Raw genomic sequence first — 26,133 nt, 5'->3', positions numbered from 1 at the left:
ATGACTTCTGCCAGTCTCCAGCTTGATCTCCAAAACCTTGCACATAGTTGCAATAGAAATAATTATCTGATACCCTTTTGAATTCCTCCAGTCTTCATCACGTTTCCAGATAGTGGATTCCAGACCCTTGCTACAATTTATTTTCACATTGCATTTGTGTATTTTACAAATTACTTTAAATCAATGCCCTTTTACTCTCAATTCCTTTACAAGCAGGAATAGTTTTTGTCTATATATTACATCCAGATGCCACATGGTTTTGAACACTTGTATCAACTCTTCTCTTAGCCTTCTCCTCTCTGAGGACAACAGTCCCAATCTATCTGAAGTTTTTCATCCCCATAAACATTCTTATAAATCTCTTCTGCACTCTCTCCAATGCATGCACTTCTATCCTGAAGTGTGGCACCAAGAACCATGCACAGTATTTCAACTGAGACCTAACCCGTGTCTTATACAATTCAGCATAACCACCATGCCCCTGTAACTAGAGAGTAGAATGCTATATACTCACAATTTGAAATGCTTCAAAGATTTATATCATTCACAAACCTTGACATTGCTCCATATACAATAAGTTTAGATCATTGCTTGATATCAACAGAAGCACGGGTTTCAGTACCAACCTCTGGGGTACTCCAATCAAACCTCTTTCTGCTGAAAAGTAATCATTACCCTCTTTATCCATTACTCAGCTAATTTTGTATCCTTGTTACTCCTGTTTCTTTTATTCCACAATCTTAAACTGTTCACTTAAATCTTTTATGTGGCACTTCTCAAATGCATTTTGCAAATTCACATACTCCACCTCAACAACATTACCCTGGTTAACTGTCTCTCTTTCCTCTTCAAGAAAGTCCAACTTCAAGTTAGTTAATTATGGTAGTTTAATTTAACCCACATTTGACAGTGTGACTATCAATTCTGTTTGGAATGAACAGATTTTCCATGCTGGGATTGTGTTATTTGTTCTATTGGTAAAGACTGCATTATAACTGTCCAGAGAATGCATCTGAAACAGGCATTAGGCCTGTACGTTTACAGGTTTCAGGAAACCTTGCCACCATTGGATTGCAACATTCAAGATAGCAGGTATTTGTGTGACCTAACCGGCACTCTTTTAAGGATGTGCTGTGGATAGGGCTTTAGATTTAATAGTGGGAGAGTAAGTTCAGTTACCTGGAAAATTATGGAAAATGTTGAAGGGGGTGGGGGGGCTGGTGGGCTCAGCAGAGGTTATTAAAATTTCCAGAACAAGTACTAGGATAGAGAGTATGGGTAGGTCAGGAATCTAAGTGGGGTAGCTGTGAGAAGGGAGACGGTCATTGCAGGATTGATGGTGTTCTATTGAAATGCATGCACTATACAGAACAAGGTAAATGAGTTTATTGCACAGAATGAAATTGGCAGGTACAATATTGTGGGTATCACAGAAATGTGGTTGCAAGGGGATCATAGCTGAGAATTAAACTAAGGGTACGCATTCAGCAAAAGGACAGGCAGATGGGCAGAGGGGGTGGGATTGCCTTGTTAGTAAGAAATGAAATTAAAGCTATAGCAAGAAACGATATAGAGTCAGAAGGCATAGAACCTGTGTGGATGGAGTTGAGGAACAGCAAAGGAATGGTGGAGAAGCAATGACAGGGGTTTCGGGGGATAATTTGGGAGACACAGCAGAAATTCATCCCAAGAAGAAACATGCAATACATGTGAGACTAAGACCCAAGGGCACAGCCTCAGAGTGAAGGGTCAACCCTTTAGTACTGGAATGAGGAGGAATTTCTTTAGCCAGAGGCTGGTGAATCTGTGGAACTCATTGCCACAAAAGGCTGCGGAGGCCAAGTCATTGAGTGTATTTAGGACAAAAACGGACTAGTTCTTGATTGGTAAGAGGAATCAAGAATTACAGGAGAAAGGCAGCAGAATAGAGTTGAGAAACATGTCAGCCATGATCAAACAGATTCAATGGGCCAAATGGCCTAATTCTGTTCCTATGTTTTATGAGCATATGAGTGATCCTCCTGGCTCCATGCCGATCCTCATTAATATTTCTGGACTTTGCTCACCCATCATCTTATTTTCTCCTACCTCCACCCACTTGCACTGTCTACACCACTGCTCACCATCTTCCTCCTGCCCAGAAATTGAAGGTCACAGCTGGCACCATAGTTTCCTTAGCCATTTCAACAAAGATGTTGACAGTGAGCAACTGAGCATCTGCAGCAGGTTTCATTAAAATTAATTCTAAAATGGAGTTTGGGCCTAACTATTCACCAATTAATTTATTTTTCCAATTCATACTGGCAGTTCAATTTCACCAACTTATTTTAAATTTTGTATTTTATCTAAGACTATTTTTAGAAAACAACTGTTTTATTTCTGAAAATATTATAATGCAGATTCTCAAATGTGTAACACTATTATGCTAGGTAATTACAAATTCCAAAATTGTTGTGGCGTACTTAACGAATCGTGCAGAGTTAATACGTTTTGGAGGCGCAATTATAATTCCCACGGAGTGATGTGGAGCTTATTGTAAATTTTAAATGAAATCTATCGTCTAGACGTTGGACACACCATCCTGTTTATCTTACCTGATTCAATTTAATAATTAGAATAATTATCGAAAAGGAAAGTTTTTGAAAAAAAATTAAACTTCATTAATTAAGGCAAAACTATAAAAACAACTTGTGGGCAAAACACAGAGGCCACTATGTATGCTTTGAGACTCTATGCTATAGAATTGGGTAACAATCTAAAGAACCATAAAACATTTTGAACTCAAGTCTGCATCAGAATGGTTAGCTTTTCTCCCCCCAGTGCTACTTGATTTTCTTTGGGTGGAATTCTGTGAGTGAACTGACAGTTTGAAGACCTAATTTATTGTAGAAACCTCTCGAAGAATTGTAACAACATGCAAAATCAAGTACTTACAAATGACGTTTCAGAACTGCAACATATATCCACTGTCATGAAATCAGGGTAGATTATATCAAACATCAGCATTGTCAGCTTAAATCATGTCTGTAGTTAGACATATATGAACCGTGTGTTTCCACTTTCTCTTGTCTCTAAAATCTATCTGCCTATCAAATATATTTCGCAGGAGCCTAGAGCAACTTAAAAGTGGCAGGTCACAATATACCCACCACTCCTCAAGTGAACCAGGTACTTCACAAACACAAATGCTCAGTGAATTCAGTGCTTTATTAATCTTGAGCAAGCCCAACCTCCTGAGAAGAAATTGCCTTCAAAGCCTTGATCTAGTAGCCAATAGAGCATCCAATGTGCAGAGCTGCCAGTGGTGTGCAAATATTAATTAATTAGTATTGTATCAATTATGCCATGACCTAATTCAAATATTTTGTTTTGATTTAACACACACCTAAAAAGCAAGGGAAAGTTGAAACAATCTGTTCGTTAGCTGATGACCTCAGTGTTTTAGTTCTTTTACCTTCAGCTGCAACCTACATTGGGAGAAGTGACTCGTTATGTTTTTTTTGTCTTTCTTTGTGCTGTCAGGAGCTAGTGTTTTTGAGTGCACTGATCTATAAGGGCAGAAAGCCAGAGGGTACATATGTGTCTCTCAATCTTTCCATAATCATGATCAGCAACCTTATCCCAGTGACAAGATTGTAGACCCACATTTTTATGAACCTACAATTCAATCCTGGGGTTGTTTATATCATAGGATAAAATTTGAAGACTATTCAAATAGCTAGTTGACTGTATCCATTAATATAACACACATTCAAACACACATTGTGGCATTTAATTATAATTGTAGTCTGACACAACCAGCCATAACCACACTTTGAACTTATTCTATTCGAGCTGTTTTAGATTTGATGGATTAATTAATACTATGGGAGAATCAATATTCAACATTCTCAGACTGCTCATAACTATAAACATCACTGATCTATCAGATCACTGATTCTTTCTGCTACCTTGAAATGAATGGCAGTCTCTTCTGACAGGCTGCTAGCTGTTTGAAATGAAATAGTAAATTATTAGATGTTTGAGGATAGCATATTTAAAATTCACAGAGATAACTAGTCTTGCCTTTCAGCAATGCTTTCATTTCGCTTGACTAGTTGATTGGCCACAGACCATAGATGCAGACTGTGGCAATATGATGCAACCAGAGGCTTTCCTGTACTATATTAATGAGATGGAATCATTCAGATCCATTTTTCATTGTTATCAAAATTTATTGTGCAACTGGATAAAATTAACTGATATGAGCCCTGAAATGTAGCTCATGTGAGTCTTTCCCTTTAAGTTGAAATTTATTCACACATTAAAAATTCTGCTTTGGTTATTTCAATATGTTAATATTTTACATTCAAATTAAAAAAACACAATATAGCATAATATTAACACATTATAAAACAGATGAAGCTTCATGGTGGTATTGCTGTGTGCAACATATTTATACAACATTGCAGATGCTAGATTATTAATTTAATAAACTAAAAAGAATAGAATTGAACAAAGGAACTGATATTCCCAAAATCAGTATGATATATTTAGAAAATTCACACCTACCAGGTTATCATTCAGTTCATTGGTAATCCTAACATTTGAGAATGGCAAAAATGTTTGTCATTAGTCAGTGCTAAAAGTGGCCATCTCCATTTGTGAGATCTAATTTTGCACGTCTACATGAGGTTGTTTTTGCACTAATTAAAAGCTGAAAATACCTCTGGTAAATAATGATTCTTCCTTTAAAAAAAAATTCAAAATAATCTTTCATTCAAGATGGACATATGACAAACTAAAAATAATTTATTTTAAAAATATTTTTTCACTTTCTTAAAATGTTGGAGTGTAACATACCATTATTAACATATTCTGTCTGTAATCAGTAACTTGTAAAATTACAACAGGCCTGATTCATTCTGGATATATTAATTAGTCTAATTCAATACATACACTGGATAAGAACAATAAGATGGATTTTCTGACAAGTAGCAAGCTCACATAGACTGCCCCTGCACCTATTCTTCGCACCATAAAACAGCTCTGCATTTTTGATAGGATTTTTTATCAGGACTCCCTCAGAAATACAGAGCCATATTTCCATGCCATCAGGTCCCTCCTAGCATAGAACAACTGTGCTCCTATTTTCATAGCAATCAGCTGCTGTATTCTGAAATATAAAGATCCAGAATCACAAGCAACCACCTTGTTCCCCGAGGGGATCTCTCTCTCTCTCTCTCTCTCTCTCTCTGTTGGTATCCTTGCATGTAGAAGTCTGTCTTCACTGATATTCTGATTTCAGCCCTTAGTAACACAGGATAAGTCAGATCCCAGAGTGATCCCTGTCAAAAAGTAAGTACGTAAATTAAGTGTAGAGTTACATTGGTGAGATGTTAGCTTGTCATGTGGGATGCCAGTGGGGAGAATGTAGAGTTCCAAGTGGTTGGGGTGTCACATGGTTAAGATGCGAGATGGGCAGGGGTCCAACTAAATAAAAACAAGGACTGCAGATTCTGGAAACCAGACTCTAAATTAGAGTGGTGCTGGAAAAGCACAGCAGTTCAGGCAGCATCCGAGGAGCAGGAAAATCGACGTTTCAGGCAAAAGCCCTTCATCAGGAATAGAGGCAGGATGCCGGCAGAGTGGAGAGATAAATGAGAGGAGGGTGGGGGTGGGGAGAAAGTAGAATAGAGTACAATAGGTGAATGGGGGTGGGATGAAGAGGTTGGAGCTTGGGTGAGGTGGAGGAAGGGGAAATGAGGAAACTGGTGAAATCCACATTGATGCCATGGGGTTGAAGTGTTCCGAGGCAGAAGATGAGGCGTTCTTCCTCCAGGCGTTGGGTGTGAGAGAGTGGCAGTGGAGACCACCCAGGACCTGCATGTCCTCAGCAGAGTGGGAGGGGGAGTTGAAATGTTGGGCCACAGGGCGGTGTGGTTGATTGGTGCGTGTGTCCCAGAGATGTTCCCTAAAGCGCTCTGCTAGGAGGCACCCAGTCTCCCCAATCTAGAAGATACCGCATCAGGAGCAACGGATACAATAAATGATATTGGTGGATATGCAGCTAAAACTTTGGATGTGGAAGGCTCCTTTGCAGCCTTGGATGGAGGTGAGGGAGGAGGAGTGGGCACAGGTTTTGCAATTCCTGCAGTGTAAGGGGAGGATGCCAGGAAAGGAGGGTGGGTTGTTGGGGAGCATGGACCTGACCAGGTAGTCACGGGTCCAGCTAAGTACAGTTCCATGGTACAAGGTGATAAGTGGTCTCTTTGTTCAGCAATACTCCCTAGGACCCTACCATTAAGTGTGTAAGTCCTGCTAAGGTTTGCTTTCCCAAAATGTAGCACCTCACATTTATCTGAATTAAACTCCATCTGCCGCTCCTCAGCCCATTGGCCCATCTGATCAAGATCTCGTTGCAATCTGAGGTAACCTTCTTCGCTGTCCACTACACCTCCAACTTTGGTGTCATCTGCAAACTTACTAACTATACCTCTTATGCTAACATCCAAATCATTTGTATAAATGTCAAAAAGTAGTGGACCCTGCACCGCTCCTTGTGGCACTCCATTGGTCACAGGCCTCCAGTCTGAAAAACAACCCTCCACCATCTGTCGTCTATCTTTGAGCCAGTTCTGTATCCAAATGGCTAGTTCTCCCTGTATTCCATGAGATCTAACCTTGCTAATCAGTCTCCCATGGGGAACCTTGTTGAACTCCTTACTGAAGTCCATATAGATCATGTCTACCACTCTGCCCTCATCAATTCTCTTTGTTGCTTCTTCAAAAAACTCAATTAAGTTTGTGAGACATGATTTCCCATACACAAAGCCATGTTGACTATCCCTAATTGTCCTTACCTTTCCAACTATGTGTAAATCCTGTCCCTCAGGATTCCCTCCAAAAAACTTGCCCATCACTGAGGTCAGGCTCACTGGCCTATAGTTCCCTGGCTTGTCCTTACCACCTTTCTTAAACAGTGGCACCACGTTAGCCAACCTCCAGTCTTCCAGCACCTCACCTGTGACTATCGATGATACAAATATCTCAGCAAGGGGCCCAGCAATCACTTCCCTCGCTTTCCACGGAGTTCTAGAGTACACCTGATGAGTTCCTGAGGATTTATCCACTTTTATGCGTTTCAAGACATCCGCCACTTCCTCTTACATTCTATATCTTCTATGTCCTTCTCTACAGTAAGCACTGATGCAAAATATTCATTTAGTATCTCTCTCATCTGCTGCAGCTCCACACATAGGCTGCCTTTCTGATCTTTGAGGGGCCCTATTGCCTCCCTAGTTACCTGTTTGTCCTTAAAGTATTTATAAAAATTCTTTGGATTCTCCTTAATCGTATTTGTCAAAGCTATCTCATGTACTCTTTTTGCCCTCCTGATTTTCCTCTTAACTATACTCCCCCTACCTTGATACTCTCCTAACAATTCACTTAGTAGATAAGTTTTCAGATGATGCCAAATTTGATGTTGTATTGGACAGCAAAGAAGATTACCTCAGATTACAATGGGATCTTGATCAGATAGACCAATGGGCTGAGGACTAGCAGTTGGAGTTTAATTTAGCTAAATGTGAGATGGTGCATTTTGGGAAAGCAAATCTTAGCAGGACTTATACAATTAATGGTAAGGTGCTAGAGAGTGTTACTGAACAAAGAGACCTTGGACTGCAGGTTCAAGGCTCCTTGAAAGTAGATTTGCAAGTAGATAGGATAGTGAAGAAGGTGTTTGGTATGCTTTCCTTTATTAGTCAGGGTATTGAGTACAGGAGTTGGGAAGTCATGTTGCGGTTGTACAGGTCATTGGTTAGGCCACTTTTGGAATAATGCATGCAATTCTAGTCTCCTTCCTATGGGAAGGATGTTGTGAAACTTGAAAGGGTTCAGAAAAGATTTACAAGGATGTTGCCAGGTTTGGAGGATTTGAACTACAGGGAGAAGCTGAATAGGCTGGGGCTATTTTCCCTGGAGCATCAGAGGCTGAGGGGTCATCTTATAGAGGTTTATAAAATCATGAGGGGCATGGATAGGATAAATAGACAAGGTGTTTTCCCTGGGGTGGGGGAGTCCAGAACTAGAGGGCATAGGTTTAGGGTGAGAGGGGAAAGATATAAAAGAGACCTAAGGGGCAACATTTTCACGCAGAGGGTGGTGCGTGTATGGAATGGGCTGCCAGAGGAAGTGATGGAGGCTAATACACTTGCAACATTTAAAATGCATCTGGATGGATATATGAATAGGAAGGGTTTGGAGTAAAATAAGCTGGGTGCTGGCAAGTGAGAATAGATTAGATTGGAATATCTGGTCGGCATGGACTAGTTGGACTGAAGGGTCTGTTTCCATGCTGTACATCTCTATGACTGTCAGTGGTCGAAGTAAGTGATGGAGTATTTGGATGAGGCAAAGGTGGGTGTAATTTATCTGGTTCAGTGGTGCGGGTGAGCATATGGTTGAGAGTGTTGGGTTCCTTGCAGCATGGGCTGGGAGTGTTGAATTTGAATGGAGGCAGAGTGGTGTTGGGTCTGGCAGTGGAAAAATGTTTCATCGGGTCCAGAGTGGAGGAAAGGGACTTGGTTCCTCGAGGGAACAGGAGTCTGAGGTTGTTTGGGGTCTTGGGGAATGTAGATGGGTATGTTTGAGATACATTGAGATCAGTTTAATGGTTGCTTAAGAGGCATACTAGGTTTTAATTATCTGACTTTTCCTGAATAACTATTTACTTTACTTCAGTGGAACCAGCTGAATCTTCTGATTTAAATAAATAGATCTGGAGGGTTTGAAGCATATGAATCTTCACTGGAATCTTCAGTGGAATCTTCAATTTCTCAGACCATTCATTTTGGAATCTTAAGGATGGGGAATTCCATAGGGTGTCAATTCCTGTTTCTGAAATGATTATCTAGTGTCTTGTTATCCTTGACCTGTCTCAGTACAGTAATATTTATGTTCTCTGAAATTATTCAGTACTTCAGTTCTTTTTTATTACATTGGTTGTCCATTCACCACAGAAAAGCCTGCCCATAGCAGCCTCTATACATACAACAAAAATAGATGAACCCTGTTTGTTATTATACTATATCAGAAGTGCTTCTGTATACTTGCTTGCACGTTCAGAGCCAGATCTATGTTTGAACTGTATATTTAAAAGCTGTATTTAAACTATGTCATAGTTTGCCACCATAATCCAGGATCAAAAGCCCTTTATTTCCTTGCAAAATGGAAAATTGGATTCAGGACTTTATTTTTTAAAAATGAGGCTACTAATCTCAGGCACAGTATGATACTATAATTACAATTTCCTTAGTTCTTTATGGGCTTAAGGACTTTAAGCCTTTCCTGCAGCTCTGATCTTCCATTAATTTATAAAAAAAAGTTGGTTTGTGGAAATAATTTCTCCCCTTTAACAATTGTCTGCCTTCTGACATGTAATTTCAGATCTCAACTCAGGCAGAGGTCATATCGCTTCAATGACCTAACTCTTAAAGAGTGAAGAGATGTTTCATCCACATCTTTCTGGAAGATCATGCAGCCTATGACCAAGCTGCATACAAGAGATTAGCATATAAATAATTTACACTCTGTGGGAAATATTTTGATTAAGAACTTTCTGCAGAATTAAATATTATTTTGAATTATTATATCAATAAAAGACAAGGAATTGTAGTTGCAGATAATCAAAGATCATGCCACTGAATAATGGCTCTGGTCTGTAGAGTATGCTTTTTTGCTCTTATAACTGAGGAGTTCTATTATACAGTCATCGAGACCCAACAGTGCAAGTCTGAAATAGGACAGGTGCAAGGCAATAAAAAGCTCCCACGCTTGTTGTTTGAGAAAGTGGATACAATTATCCTGTTCTACAACTGTGGCTCAAGAGATCAAGCCACGGCCTCAGTTTTTGCATTTATATTTTGAGAAAGATGATATATAAATGCAACTGTTGCTGCTCAATAAATCACATGATAAAAACTTCCTTGTTGTTATCATTGTAAGTTTGCTATTTATGTTGACTGATTCAAGAGACCAACTAATACAAACAGTATTTAATTAGGAACGATGTGTTCAGTTTTATTGCTTTTTCTATACAGCAGCAGTTACAATATGGTTTGTGGTACTGCTACACTGAAAAACTAAATTTATGTTGATCCCGATGAAGGCCATATTCTTTTCGGTCATGAGTAAGAAACTATAATTCATGGAAAAAAAAGCTAAACTACTCAACATTTCAAAAGGGAAATGCATAAAACTAAGTGTGAACATTTGCCATTTGACCCTGCTCTCAAACATGTATGATTCTTGAAAAAGAGAAAACTAGGATATGTGCCCAGTTCCACCTTCATAACATTCAGTCAGCTCTGAGCAAGGTATACTTCTGGAATCCTCACTTATGTAATTGTCACCTTAATTCTCAACTATTTGCTGTTCCTCTTGATGATCTCCTTTCTTTCACTGTCTTCAACTCTTATAAAAATCTTCTGCTCATCCTATCCTTCAGGACGCAATGTTTCTTCATTGTCCCTGAGTTTGGTGTTTTACAACAGCTCATAATAGTTCAAATTTAAAATCATTTGCCATGTATTTAAATCTCTTCATGGTCTCTCCCATCCCTATTACTACAATTTTCTGGAGCTGACAATATCTCCTGAATACTTCAATCTATCAATAATGGATATGCCTTCAGCCATCCGGATTCCATTCCGGACAATTCTTTCCTCAACATCTTTGCCTCCCCTTTCTTCTTTCTCCTTAAAGTTATTTTTTTTTTTCACGAACCTATTGGTCATTCCTCAATACATATCATCTTTGGCTCAGCATTCATTATCTCCTTGCCTTGATGCAATTTTCTACGTTTCAACAATTGTTTTTATGTGACAATCAGTAAGAAGAGATTATCACTGTCCTCTTTCTTCTTCCAGAAAGCCAATTGGTGAAGGATATGAAAACACAAACAACCAAGAAGTTTTAGTGCAGAATCCATACTCTTATAAAGAGATTACAGCAATACATCTCTGGCATACTCAGGTCCTAACTGCCAACTTCTTTCAACCACATTCACAGATTTACCTCAGTCAGATAAAATCTTTCATGTATAAAAGTCCTTTCACATAGTTGACACACCTAGGTTTCATCTATTACGATGGCCATGATAGGCATAGACAGACTGTAAATTAGTACTGTACTGGATGTAAATCAGTTCCACCTCACTCAAATGCTGATGAATTTATCAGTCACTAATCACAGGAAGCGCTACTGAAGAGCAAGCAAGAATTTCATTTGATCATTAGGATGAGGATGGTCATGTTCTTTATATTAATGGTCATATAAAGCTGATTCCTGACCCAGCTACAATTCTGACATTGAGTTGAGAAGGTTGGGTACTGAGGTGCTGGTAATGCAAGGTACTCTGATTGGGCTAAGGGCAGGAAAGGAAGGAATTCCTCTCTCATGGGATTAATTTCCCAAGCAGGCCCCACTTAAGGCATACTACAGGCCTTTTCATCTGCCTATTGACCACCTAAGCACCTACCTTCCACCCAGCTCCTACCTTGATAAACCACCTAACATAACACTCCTGGCACACTTAAACTCAGAGAATTGGATGGAGTCCCAGCAAGAGCCACCACTTCTGGTGATGCTACTGGGGCTACAGAGCTGCTGGTACATCTCTGCAACAGTTCTCCGAGGTGGGATTTCATGCCATGTGAAGGGTGGAAATCACTCTGTTCCATCAGGTGATGTCACATGTGGAAGATGGTACCTTTGGCACTGACCATTTCTCTGGTGCAGTAGGAAACTTGCTGCCTGAAAAATGCTGCCCAGTGTTAAAGAAAATGAAAGAAATGGATTGGCTGGGTCAAATCACCCTACTGCTGTGAAATGCCATACCGCCTGCTTTTAAAATTGACAAGTAGAAAGCTCTCTTTCAAAATTTGAAAGTAAACTATCTGAATTCTGCCATCAGCAAAAGCGATGACCCGTAGGGATTTCTGTCCATTAGTCAGACTCCTGTCGTGTTTTGAACCGATGCCTGTTTTCATCCTGAACAGCAAGGAGTGTCCAAAGATAGATACTGCGGCAATGTGCTCAGCATTGATCATGATCTTTAGTCTCTTGTTTCTCCCTAAATCCAGAACAGTATTGCGAAGGATAAGAAGTTGAGTGAGTCATGCCATGATTTGAATCCACAATATTTTGTGTCCAATTCATGTCTCAACCAGTCGGTCAATTGATCTGTCCTTCCAATTTTCAGATTTTTTCAGCTTCTATGTATTGAAATGAATTGTTTCTCTGGGAGCACATCTACCCACTGTATTATACTGTGCAAGATCTCTGAAGCACAATATAGCAGCAGTATATTTAGTTTTTGCACTATGCCTGCAAGATTCCAGAGTCTATATGGCCCAGATTTTCCCAAGGCCAGTTAATAATTTCTACAGCATGGTTAGGAGTTGTGCACCAGGACTCTGCAGAATTATAGCAAACTCTGAGAAAACTGCCTGGGAAATTGAAGATTCCAATGGAAAACTCCCCAAGGCTGGAACCCTCTGAAAGTATCCATTTGAGTTGAAAGTGCAGTCAGGTAAATAGTTACCTAGGAAGATTTTGACTTTTAGAAACCCAGTCTAACTCCTGGATAACTATAAAAATGAGCCCTCAACTTAACAACCCCTCCCTCTGACGCCTCCTGGACCTTGACCCAACACACTATCTCTCTGCCTAGGACCCAGAAATCCAGACATCAGCACCCCCCTGCCTGGGATCCAACAATTACTCGACTTCCATCGAGAGTCAAAACCCCTGACAGTCCACTCTCCACTCCGGACCCAACAAGGACTTTATTCCTTTCCTTTCCACACACACGGCCCGAATTCCCCCATATTCCTCCTTCCCCCAGCACCCAACACATGGTAAGCTTCCCACACCAGCCCCGAGCCAACCCACTGCTGAACCTGATATCTCCTGCACAGTCCGATCTACTTTAAACATGCCATCTCTTACTTTGCACCCCGACACTCTTATTTCCCTGGTAGATGGGAGGTGTTGGTGTTCAGTAGTAATATTGTCATTTCATTAATCATCTAGAACCCCAGACAAATATTCTTAGAAATGGTTTTGAATCTTACCATGGCAGATAGTGAAATTTGTATTTGTTTAAAAATCTGGAGTTAAACATAATCTAATAGTGATCATGTAAACACTTTCAATTGTCACAAAGGGGCATCTGGTTTACTAATATCATTTAGAGTATGAAACTCCTATCCTTATATAATCCGCTTACATGGGATTTCAGGCTTACAGCGACGTGATTGATTCTTACCTTAAATTTGGACAATGAATTCAGGCCTAACCAATGAGAACACATCCTATGAATGAGTCATAGTCATAGAGTCGTACATCACAGAAACAGACCCTTTGGTCCAACTAGTCTATGCCAAACATAATCCCAAACTAACCTAGTTCTATCTGCCTGCTCCCAGCTCATATCCCTGCATACCTTAACCATCTGGTCCCCACCCCCTATCTATTTGGCACATACCCACATGGCTCCCTGGCACACTATCCAGTTGGCACTATACCCACCGAGCATCAGACTTTCCTTACATACCCTTTCACAGGAACTGTCAGAGTGGCTGGACCTTTAAATTTTACCACATGGCTACTCATTGCTGTGGAAAAAGAGGCATCATTTGACTTCAGAAATTACTCAGGAAAGGTTAGACTAGTCAAATCCTGGTATAACTTCTGGATAACTGTCAAACTGAGCAAACATCAATTGACCCTCCACCAATGATACTATCCCTGATCCTTTATACCTCTTGGATCCTGACCCAACACACCCCCTTGTCTCCCCCTCCCACTCTGACATCTGACAGTATGCTGCACCAAAAAAGCCCGGTCAAATTTAGTGTGTTCTCGATATTTATGGAGATGCACTCTTTTGGAGAATCTGTTGTCAGAAATATGCCTTATTTCAGTGAAGTTTGTTTCAGTAGGCATTATGCGCCATACCAGAAACATAAAATACTGAAATTAAAGAGCAGGATCTAAAAGAGTGCCTAAGACTTTTTATTAGAACTGTAAGAAATTAACTATTAGCCATGTTAAGCAGTCTGTCAGAATAGTTAACTTTCTCATTCAGCTACTGACTGTCAGATGGGCATGCAGTACTTCAGTTTCTATTTCAAATATTGCAAATTTTCTTCAGATTTCTCTTTCATATTGAAGGGTGTATACTGTTAATGCGCAAGGCTGTAATTCATTCCAAGGTTTCAGTTGACATCATAAGTCAGGAGAGGTCTGAATAATTTACGGAGGTCGCATAACCCCTGACTTTGAATTCCAGTCTCAGTCAATTGAAACTTTCAGTCAAAGTGCAAGTACAGGTAGCACCAAATATATATCAAAGCCATTGTGCCACTGCAAAATGTAATTTAGAAATTCACAGAGACATGGTTAGGCAATAATTTTAGATTATATAAAACAGAGTAATTGATTCCATGAAGGGCTCAGAGTTGGACTTCCTGCTGACCCAAAGTGAAATAGAAGTAAAACAAAGACCAATCCTTTAGTGTCCTGACACTGGAGGTTACAATCCATCAATTGAAAATCCCAATTTAGATTTGTTTGCTTCATTGGCTATGTAAAGTCGAGCCATCTAATCAAAGTGTATGGATTTTTCACAGATTTGTCTTCAGGTTTAAATTGATTAACATAGAACCACTTTGTTAAATGCAATTTGAACTAATTTTGTTACAGTTGTGATGACGAGATTGCACATGTGCTGGTTAGACCATTGGTCTAAGGAGGACCAATAGAAATGTTTGGAAAACAAGTTGATCAGAATAGTTGCATTCCAGATGTGGAGAGAGTGACCATGTATAGCATTACCATTTTGATATTAATGTATTTCTCAAGCATTGTGAATTTTTAATTCGGTGGAATTTCCATCAAGCATTGTCATTCCTCCTTGTCAACATTTCATAAAAAAAATACAGATCAGTTTTCCCACTTTAGATCACTGTCTGGAGGCCTCCTCTACCAGTGGTACAACCAAAAACATTTTTTTTGTTTTTGTTAAATATTTCAGAAAGCTTAGCATTAATCCAGTCAGTTTTATCTTGGTCAGTCCAGTCTTTGGGACAGCAGTCCAGTAATGTTCCACTTTTGACCCTAAGTTTAGTTAAGGTTTTGCTCTCAACAGGATTGTTGTAACTGTGAAACAATTGGCTTTGTAAAAATGAGAACTGTTGGAAAAACTCAACATGTCCAGGAACTTACATGGGGAGAGAAACAAAGTTAACATTTCAAGATGTGACCTTTCATCAGGTATTTTTGTTTCTCTTGCCGCAAATACCTGTTGAATATTTCAAGATTTTTCTGCTTTTCTTTCAGATTTCCAGCATTTTTCATTTTTTCCTTTTGGATTAATGATTGACCTTAGTATTTCCAAACTTGGGCAGGAGAGCAAGTAGCCAAAGTTGAATCTGTCCATTCATTATTGAATTACCCATGCTGGGAAATATGTCACAACTGAGGAAAGGATTGTTCAATTTTTTTTCGATTAGGTTCCCTACAGTATGGAACCAGGTCCTTCAGCCCAACAGATCCACACTGACCCTCCGAACAGTAACCCACCCAGACCCTTCTCCTACCCTACATTTGCCTCTGACTAATGCAACTAACACTATGGGCAATTTAGCATGGCTAATTCACCTGCCGTGCACATCTTTGGACTGTGGGAGGAAACCGGAGCGCCCAGAGGAAACCCACGCAGACACGGGAAGAATGTGCAAACTTCACACAGGCAATTACCTGAGGCAGGATTTGAACCTGGGTCCCTGGTGCTGTGAGGTGGCATTGCCACCAAACTTTCTGGCATGTAGTTAATAAAGCAGTACCTTGGGTGAGATATTAAAGTACTGTTGGCAAATGAGATGCTCAAGGTGATTCACATCCTGATCAGGTAAATCCTAGTACATGCACCCCCTTCCCATTTCCCCAATCACTTCAGAAAACTCTGGGAAATTATTCAATGCAAGTCATTTTGTTTAATCATTCTTGGATATCCTCATTTCTTAAACAATTTTTATTTCCTTCCTCTTTAAGATCTGAAAGCACAAACATTCCTAGGATTTTTTTTTTCTGATGTAAATAGTATATGGTTTTAAATATACTTATCAAATCAGTGATTGAAAAATATACAAAAAATAGCAAGTAGTTAGAAGAATCCTATTCCCTACTATGGTTTGAATAAAAGTAAAGCGTGTTATGTTCTTGAATGAGCTGAAAATGTGTTGCTGGAAAAGCGCAGCAGGTCAGACAGCATCCAAGGAGCAGGAGAATCGACGTTTCGGGCATGAAAAGAAGGGCTCATGCCCAAAACGTCGATTCTCCTGTTCCTTGGATGCTGCCTGACCTGCTGCGCTTCTCCAGCAACACATTTTCAGCTCTGATCTCCAGCATCTGCAGTCCTCACTTTCTCCTATGTTCTTGAATGAGCAGATTTCAGTTTATTGCAGAATTACAAGATTAAACATACTATTATATCACAATAGAACCAAATTTATGTTTCTTGCAACAAAAGTTACTTGTCTGCATCCATAATTGAGTCGTTAATCCTTCTGATTTGTTAAAGCTGAAAGTTTAAAGTTTCAAAATGAATTAATCTGCTAAACCATTCTGCATCTGGTTGAAGTTCTATAATAATCATTGCTTATCTTTATTCTGTTAGTCCTGATTTGTATTATTATTGAAAAATTTTCATTTTTTAGTGCTTTTTTCTTTTTGTTCGAACCTTAATTCTAAAATCCTCCTTTTGTCGAAAAATAATTTTGAGATTTAGAATTTTATGGCGTGACTGAACATTTAAGCAAGTTTCAAATATGTAGCAAACACTCAATATTCTGAAAAGAAGTGGGATTTCAGTGGTGATTTCATCTTAAGAGTTCAGTAGTTAGCACTGCTGCCTCACAACAACAGGGACCCAGATTTGATTTCACCCTCAGGTGACTGTGCAAGCTCCACATAGACATTCTCCCTGTGGTCTGCATGGGTTTCCTCCAGGTGCTCTGATTTCCTGCCACAGTCCAAAGATGTACAGGTTAGGTGGATTGGCCATGCTAAAATTGCCTGTAGTATATATCCTCGGAAGTGCAGGATAGGTGGATTAGCCATGGGAAATAAGGAGTTACAAGATAGGGTGGGGGATGTGGGTCTGGGTGGGATATCTTTGGAAGGTTGGTGTAAACTTGATGGGCTGAATGGCCTGTCTCCACACTGTAGGGATTCTATTATCATCAATTGTGAAAATTGACTTTCTCTGCCAAATATCATTAATGATGAGTGCACACTTTTATTATCCTTTTTTTAAATGTAAGTGCAAGGCTTAAAGGCAATGTGACTTGCAAGTGTTGTGGACAAAGCAACAGAACTTCTGTAAACTGAGAAGGAATTTATTGGGGCCCCATTGAGGTATTGGGGAAAAGATTTGTTGAAAAGTGCAATAGTTTAATTTTGATGTGGATACTTTGCATAATTATTTTTCTTGTTTTTAAAAGGTAAGATTGCACATACCATGTTAAGATCCATTCCTTCTCATGGTTCAGTGTTTATGTCTGCATGCTATCTCCAAAAATGGTTTTCATGAATCTTTTTAGGTTCACAGCCATGTCAAAATGGAACTAACTAATAATTCCTTTGTGTAGATATCATACACATTTGACTTGAGAAATATTTATTCATTTCAGATAAGTCATTGTTATTCAAAATATTTCAACGACAACTTGAAAAAAGCTCTGACATTTAACAGACAGTTTATCTCAGAGCCTGATGCATGTGACGATGAAAATAACCCACCTTTGTTGAATGTCTCACTTTATTATGTATCGTTCCTGGGCTGTGACTTGACCTTTATTGTATTTTATTTTAATTTACAGGAAATTCAATAGACCACTTTGTTAAAATATTCAAAATTGGTTCCCTTGAAAATCAGAGGGATCTGGTAAAATAAAGGTGGGGTGTACATTGGTATAACATTTAAATTTAACATTCTGTCATGTTTTGATAGGTTTGTTTTCTAATGTAAAAGTTAAACACAGTTTTAAGATATGCCATAATCTTATGATGAAGCTGAAATAATGCAAGAAACAAATATAATCATGTTTTAAGGTCATTCTTTTACAACTTTCTTTCATTTTTCCTTCATGCAAAATCATGGGGGCAATTTGTTGACTGATCTGTATGGTGAGCATACTTTTTGATATTTTCAGGATAAATGTTAAAATGTTAATGTCTGCATTCAACAAAAAGCAAGTACAGTTGTCATCCATTTCATATGTCTTATTATGTGCTGCTAAGTTGTCCAATATTAACGTTTCTGCACTTGAACATGTTTTCTTTTTGGTTTCTTTTAAAACCAGCAGTTGCACAGTGGTGCCCATTTCTAATAAAGCTTACATTTTGTTTTCCCCAGGAGATAATTTTAATGATCACAAAAGTCCAGTTAGAATCCATTTCTCCACTTGATCATGCACCTTTTGCCTTGTTTCATCATGTGCCATTCTTGATTTACTATTGAAAGCAACAAACTCTCGTTTTCTTTTAAGTCTGCAGCAAGATTATGTTGCATTCCTGAAATTACAACACTAATTGTGTTAATGGGATGGCATTATCTTTGTAGCAAAGCTCCTTCATGGTGTTTAGTGAAGGCACAAGTAGGGTAATTTAATTCCAAACTGCCACCTAGTGATAATATTTTTGCATAACTTTATTTAAATAGCAGATAATATTTATCTACACTGTGCACAACAATGTTTGAAGGTTACTTCAAAGTACAGACACCATGGTGAGAAGCAAAGGAAGTCAGAACTAATAAAGCACTTGAAATCACTCACACAATACCTAGTTTAGCTTCTGTTAAGCTTTGTTGTCACTATCCCTTTCTAAAACTGGTGGCCAGAAAAAACGTGTTTAACAGTGGCTTGAAACCCCTTCCAGATACCGTATTGTATCCCTCTGCCCACCTTTATTAAATTATACAGATGATAGAAAGCTATAAAACCCAGTAGTAACCTCCTCCCTATTTCATGATGTATCTACAGCAAACCCCACCGGACCAGGTGGCAGAGGCTTCCCAGGAACAGCAGAAGTGATTCGAGAATCGAGCAGCACTACAGGAATGGTGGTCGGAATTGTGGCAGCAGCTGCTCTTTGCATTCTCATCCTCCTGTATGCAATGTACAAGTACAGGAATAGGGACGAAGGCTCCTACCATGTGGATGAGAGCAGAAACTACATCAGTAACTCCGCTCAGTCCAATGGGGCTGTAGTGAAAGAGAAGCAGGTGAACAATGCCAAAAATTCCAGCAAAAACAAGAAGAATAAGGATAAAGAGTACTACGTCTGATTGTATATTCTGAAGAAAGAAGCGTGTAAAAGAGAAAAGGAAAACAAAAAAAAACTTCATTTTATCAAAGACGTGATAAAACTGAGATTTACTTTTTTGCAAAGCACACAGGATAAGGACAGTACACATTATCGGGAAGGAAAGACGACAGTTTGTAAAGTAAGCATTAACATTTCAAGCTGGTTGAAGTCTCCTACTTGTTCACAGTGTTTTCATTCGCTCCATCTTCTCGTTGTCCGAACTTTACTGTGGAGACAACAGCATGAAGCATTCATAAAGAAGAGTATTACAACAGTGCACAGAGAATCTACCTGTTACCCATGAGTTTTCAGCCAAAGTGCTAAACAATTGTGCAACATGACAGAAATCTCATTACTCCAAGAACCTTAAAACAAACAATAGTTAGCAGACCCTTGACAGTAAAGGGTTTATCATCTTTACATCCATGGGCGACCTGTGTTTAAGTGCTGGCTACAACATAAGACTAATGTTAAAATAGTATAAAGTGGAATAATCCCTTTCTGGTTGTAAGACGTAAGGAAAGCCTTAATTTCTTCCACAGGAAATGTAAGGCATGGATATACACAGATAAAAGAGAGCATAGATACAATCATTTGAAAATTTTCATGCACGCTAATATGTTATTACATACATTTATACAAACACATATATGTGCTTTCTGGACTGTGATGAGTGATGTTTTATAGCCTGTTGTATAGACAATGCAAATATCTCTGCTAACCAGACATTTTTTGGTAAATGTAATGTTATAGCTGTAGCTAGGTTTAGACAGGTTTGAAGTTGTTGATGACGTCTGCAATTTTAAAATGTGTTTTGCAGCCGTCATTAATAGTCTCAAACTTCTTTTTTTTTTATTTTAATTGTATTGAATGTCTACCATACATGTATGAGGGGATACATATGAATGTACGTATAATTTAGCTGCATTTTTTGTAATTGACTCAGACTGTAATCTCTTACGTTTTTATGAGGTTTTGTTGTGTGGGAAACAAAGTGAGTTTTAAAATTAAATGGTGGCTAATGCTATGAAATCTTTGTAAGGTCAATGATTTGAAATTGTTTTCAATTATTTCCTCTTTTTATGTTTGCTATATCCCATGGGGAAAATGAGAAATGCTTAAAGGAATCTTTGATCTTTCAATTATTTGTAAGCCCCATTTTGATGTTGCTTAATGTCAATGTACTTATTACATGGAAATCCTCCGAAGTATCTATGGAGTCATTGCAGAAAATACAGTTGGTTATTTGTTCCTATTTTTAATGTTTAGTTTCATTGTTTCTTTTTTTAAAAAGCCCCTTAACTCATCTGAAAAGTTGGAAACTTTAACATTAGAGCATTGAGAGTTTTTAATTTTTAGCTTTGACTGAACAGTCCAATTTGTGGAATATTAAACTATACAGATCTTAAGAGCTCATTATTTAGCTTCTATATTATTTTTTAGATTATCTCACAGCAATAAACCCAGTTGTAATGTACTTCAAATCAAATACAAAGGGAATATATTAGGTTCTATGGGTGTACTTCAAGGGAAACCAGCTCAATTGCGAGAAGACCTCCTGGGAGAAAAATAGATGTTCATGCATTCAAATAGGACGGAGGAATTTAAAATTAGCTTTAAACAGCAGGGGCCACAACATAACAGAAATCATGCATTTTTGTCAGCAGTCATTTTGGATTGCTGTAGCCTCCTTGCCAACTGCTCCAGCCGCCTCAGTTACCCCGAAAACAATTCATTATGTTTGTCACTTTGTGCTATCCACCTCAGATAAATCCTGTCTAAACAAGACTCATTTTTGATCATTTTGTTTTTACCTTGGAGACAAAGTTGTGCTGTCATCCTGTACATCAAAATAAAACTCTCAGTTTCTGAGGAAGAGAGGTTGAGCAGATAAGTCCTTAATCACCCTAACATCACATGCACCTTGTTGTGCTATGTTGTGATGTGATTTATGTTATTATATTGAGCATTTATAGACATTCTGGAAAAGTTGTTTTTGAAGACTGCACCCATTTAAATATTAATATGAATACTAACATGAGATTACTGACCCATTTTATTGTCTCGAACTATTGTATGCCTGCAATTGTAATCCATTTAACTATGTCTCCAGTAACAAGTAATACAAATTAACAATGTTCAACCTTCTCACACAAGCTATCGTTGATATTTATAATCAAGAAATTAAGAATGTCTACAAAACATTTTATCTTCTAATTCTAACAGAAGGAAATCCTAAATCCCAGAAGACTAAACTTAAAAGCAAATGAGATCAATATTATTTTATTCCCACTCAAGTTGTGGTTATCTGCCTATTAGGAAACAGTTTTGGATTTTGTTGAGAAAATTTCACTGCGACTAAGATCAGTTTTTAGGTCTCATGGTTTTCTGGATTCAGCATGGGAACATGACAGGTGCAAGGTGTTATTCTCCTGAAGTGCATTGGTATGGTGATGCAAAGATACGTGAAAGAGGTCCATGGGCTGGTGATTGATAACAAACAACAGGCGAAAGATGGAATAAAAATATTTGTTAACTTTAGTTAACCCCATTATTAAACATGCTCATACAGTCAGAAAGACATTAAAAGTGGCTGTAGGAGCTTTAGAAAGCAACTAGACAACAGTAGAATATATTGTAAAGTAACTAGCACTTGACTAACTAGACAGTTTTAAGCTATTCATGTTGCCAAGGTGGTTGTATCCATGCAGTCAATAATTTGGTTTAATGGCTGCACCGAAGCAACTTTTTCTTATGTCTTAAACTACCTACAGCCCCTAGCATGGCAGTTTCCAAATCTCATTTAGGTTGATACTGTTTGGTACTGTAATGTGTTGTGTTTTTGGCAAACTCTTGTTTTAAAACTGTATGAAATTTTACTTATGAATGATGCATTTCACACAAGATAAAACAAGCAAACTCATTCTGAAGCCCCATCTTCGAGTGCTTTGTGTGATAAATATTGAAAGAAAATTTTGTTGCAAAAGCCAAGTTAACCATTATTGGAAATGCTAAGCCAGTGGAATTTACTGTTTTTTGTTAATAAAATGTTTCTTATAATAGAAATCTTGTGATATACAATTTTTTTGTTTCTTCCCTGCTCAACTTCAAATAACATTCAAACAAGTACAGAGAAGTACCTCATTAGTACTGTTATGATATGATGTTTCATAAATTTTTCTGTTTTCATAATTCAGCCAACTGGGTTTGTAGCCAAGCCAAAATTACCGTTTTAAAAACTTTATAACATGACCACTTTACTGTATTTCATTGGATGAAATCAAGTTCCAGGTATTTTGAGGTTAACATAGCAGATGCTATATTTAATTCATTTGTATCTATATCTGCTCTTGGGATTCAAATGCAATGTGTAAATAACAAATTGTACGCTGTGCCAGCATCTGCCCAGAAATCTGGAAATTCTTAACTTGGATGTATCTAATTTATTTGTCATTTGAATCAAAGACTTTTATTTTACTTTGCTGAGTAACAACTTTTATGTAAACTCATTCAGCTAAACTCCATGGGGCACATATTGCCTGTTCTTCAGCTAAAAGTTTGAGGGAGACTGCCCATGATCCCAATAACTGGCAGTGTAGGCAATTTCTGCAAGACAAGACTTTGGCCAATTTCTTTGAAGGAATTCCCACCTTAGAGAGCTGCCAGTGGAAGCTCCTGCCATTGCTGGGCTAGAAGCAAATATACCACGTCAAGGACCCAGGTCGGGGTCACAGTAAGGCGTGTGGGAGATCAAGTTCAGAAACACAGAGGAGAAGCTTAAAGATGGAGGAAATTATATTTGGCTGGAATGTGGCCAATAGACAGCATGGCCCACAATGGAAGACTCCCTGCTCCCTTCCATGACAGCACACTGGACAGCTAAAACTACCATATTTTCTGCATAGTATGCAGCCTAATTCTCTGCCATGCCTGAGGTGGTAACAGGATAATGCCTCATTAGGCTGAAGGTTTACAGATTGCCCTTCCTTGTCCTGCCTCTCTGTAAAATGTCAGTTAGGTGTGAAGTGGGCAGAAAAACCACACTGCCTCCTTAAACCTGTCGTATTGATCACCGTGCCTCTTCCTTTAGTATCAATTCTATTCCTTTCCATTGCTGGGATGATGTAGACAACACTTGCTTGATTGGTAGACCAAGAAAATTTAGAGGACAGATTCTCATGGCGCAGGTAGAAAGGTTGAATTGAGAGAATTTCTGACCCAAAGACCCATCTTCTTTAAAAGAGCCTCTGCTTGCCATGTTTTCATTCCAGGAAGTTGGAATGGACAAAGATTGGGCCTGCCACTTCCAGATTAAGTTCTAAATTGACAGTGGTGGCTGGAGGATGATGAATGTCTGCCTCCATTTCCTGGAGAATTCACCTAGTTATAATGATTATATGTCAGGCTGTCAAGCCACCACCCTCAACCCCACATATCCACTTGATCTCCATACCCCATGCCTGTCAAGCCACCGCAATGCCCTCAATCCCTTATGAATTTCCACACTGTAGGGAATCTAATCTATTCCCTCTGTAATCATCATGCTCCCACATGTGCCCTCCGTAGCTCCTTCCCCAGTAAACACTTTGGGAAGGCTGTAGTATCTGTTTGAATTTTACATAAAAAAAATTCTAACAGCTCTCTTATTCAAAGACAACTCCTATGAAATCAATATTCATCCACTAAAAGCCATTCAAATCGTTTACATCCCCTCAAGTGGTCAATTTGCTATAACAGTAAACAAACATTGTCCACTGAACACAAGACAAACATTTAACGCCTCCTAAGACTTAATCGAAATTTGAATACAGCCACCTGCTGAGACAAGTGATTCTGGATTTTTGAAATTAAGCAGGCATTCATAACAGCCCAGCTCTCAAAACAGATTCTCGACCATGTGAACAATGGAGTGTATTGAAACAGAAATAGCAGATAGCCCAGTTTGAAAATTGTAGCTGAAGTTTCAATTCCATTGCAAAATAGTTTGCATGTTAGTGAAGTATAGCATCTCAGATGTTTTTAACTTCAAAAACATTCATGGTCATTTTGTTTCAAAGTTGATGATGAGTGGACGTTTGTGTCTCCATTCAAACATGACAGGAGAACTACTAGGCTCATGTTTTGACAACGTTTGAATTGATATTGCTATTTTCTTTCTGTGGGGTAAAATATTTCAATGCATTTTAATACTTAATCAGTATCAATACTGATCAATGTAATAATCAACTTAAACTTTGCAGGTCCAGTCACTGTATTTCATGCTACCGTGAAACACATCTAATGTATCATACAATATTTAGCCACTGAAGCTGAAAGAACATGTGTTTTTGTATTTGAAAGCCTGTCAATGGAAGAACTTCAGGAAATAGATAACGTAATTTTGGGTTCTCCACACGGGACTGAGCTTCTTCCATTATTTTTGGTTCACCTTTTGCCAAAATGAGCTAATCTTCATGAAATAGCAGGGGGATCTGAAATTCCCACCCCCCCCCACATTGGAGTAGGCAGGTCCAGGATTTCTGAATGCAGGCACTCCCCGCGCACCCCTATCCCACCGCCACAGATATACCAATCGTACAGGTAGAACAATTGAATGAAATTTCTTGCAATTTTTTTTAAAGTGCTATAATCTCATTGTGTTACAATTAACTTGCATTACAATTTTTTAAATGTGTTTCAGTACTTCACTTTATCTATACATAGAGCCCTGATAAAATTATTACAAGAAGAATTGTGTAATAAGACATTGACTTTTCTATTAAAATGTAGATTATACAAAACAACTTAAATGTGCAAAACAAAGATGGTCACTCAGGTAGCAAGGTTAGGACTTTGCCGAAGGGTCTGTTTCTGTGCTGTACATCTCTATAACTCTATGTGTAGCAAAATTATAAATCTGTCTCCGATAGAGAAGTTTGTAATTATGTTGTGAATACAGTAGAAATGAACCCTTATCTCTAAACTTTAAAACAAGCATTTAATAAACAACCTTTATTGCATTATTGCATTAGCACCAAGGAAAGTTAAGTAACCTCAAGGAGGTCCACAGATAATCTGAAATCCTTTTTTAAGGAGTTTAAAAATGATCAGAGTGAATCTATCTAATGATCAGAATATTCTTTAAAATGATCTGTACTTTCCTCTCACCTGCACAGATCAGATCAATGTTAGTCTATAAATCACAGGTAATGAATATTTTTTTCTGACAGCATACTGCAAACTATAACTTTTCCAAATATGTGATATGATACACAGACCAGGTTACGTAAGTGATAGTTTCCAGACCGTTGAGGTGTGAAATCTATTTTTTTAATAAACTATTTAATCAAATTGTTATGCTAAGGTGTTATATGATACGTCATATTGCACATGTTTCTTTTCTGAAAGTCAATTTTCTTCATTCTTATCGGCCATCTCAGAACCAACGCATGCAGAGTGTAAAAAGGTTATCCTCAATTTCAAGAGCTGGTAAATGAAGAAGAGGGACATTTTATAACATTAAATATGCTGTGATCACATTACCATTTTGGGAGTTTCTCTTTTTTATTCATATTTACTAACGTTGATGGTACTTTTCTCTTTTATTCTCTGTGATACAATGTTGCTGTTCTAGGATAAATATGTTAAGACAATTGCAACTGTGCTGAGTTGATAATTGACGATCTCTAAATGAGTGCACAGCTGAGGTAAAGGAAAATCTTTCAATCCACGCTA

At 38.3% G+C, this 26,133-nt stretch overlaps 1 protein-coding gene across 25 annotated transcripts in view; it reads left to right on the top strand.

Moving 5' to 3' along the window:
* The window catches only part of nrxn1a (neurexin 1a), a 1,882,581-nt gene extending 1,860,100 nt beyond the window's left edge, over positions 1-22,481 (top strand). For 24 of the 25 annotated variants that reach the window (XM_043695934.1, XM_043695933.1, XM_043695910.1 and 21 more), the window contains one exon: positions 19,095-22,481. In XM_043695934.1, coding sequence (XP_043551869.1) covers positions 19,095-19,399 — 305 coding nt within the window. In that variant the 3' untranslated portion in view covers positions 19,400-22,481. The remainder of the gene's footprint in view (positions 1-19,094) is intronic. The other variant, XM_043695913.1, reaches the window with a different exon arrangement.
* Positions 22,482-26,133: the final 3,652 nt, after the last annotated feature.

The sequence above is a fragment of the Chiloscyllium plagiosum genome, chromosome 9, assembly GCF_004010195.1.
Source record: "Chiloscyllium plagiosum isolate BGI_BamShark_2017 chromosome 9, ASM401019v2, whole genome shotgun sequence".
In the NCBI taxonomy this organism is placed as follows: domain Eukaryota; kingdom Metazoa; phylum Chordata; class Chondrichthyes; order Orectolobiformes; family Hemiscylliidae; genus Chiloscyllium; species Chiloscyllium plagiosum.
Note: the sequence above shows the minus strand (reverse complement) of the source record. Positions and strands in the feature narration are given on the sequence as shown.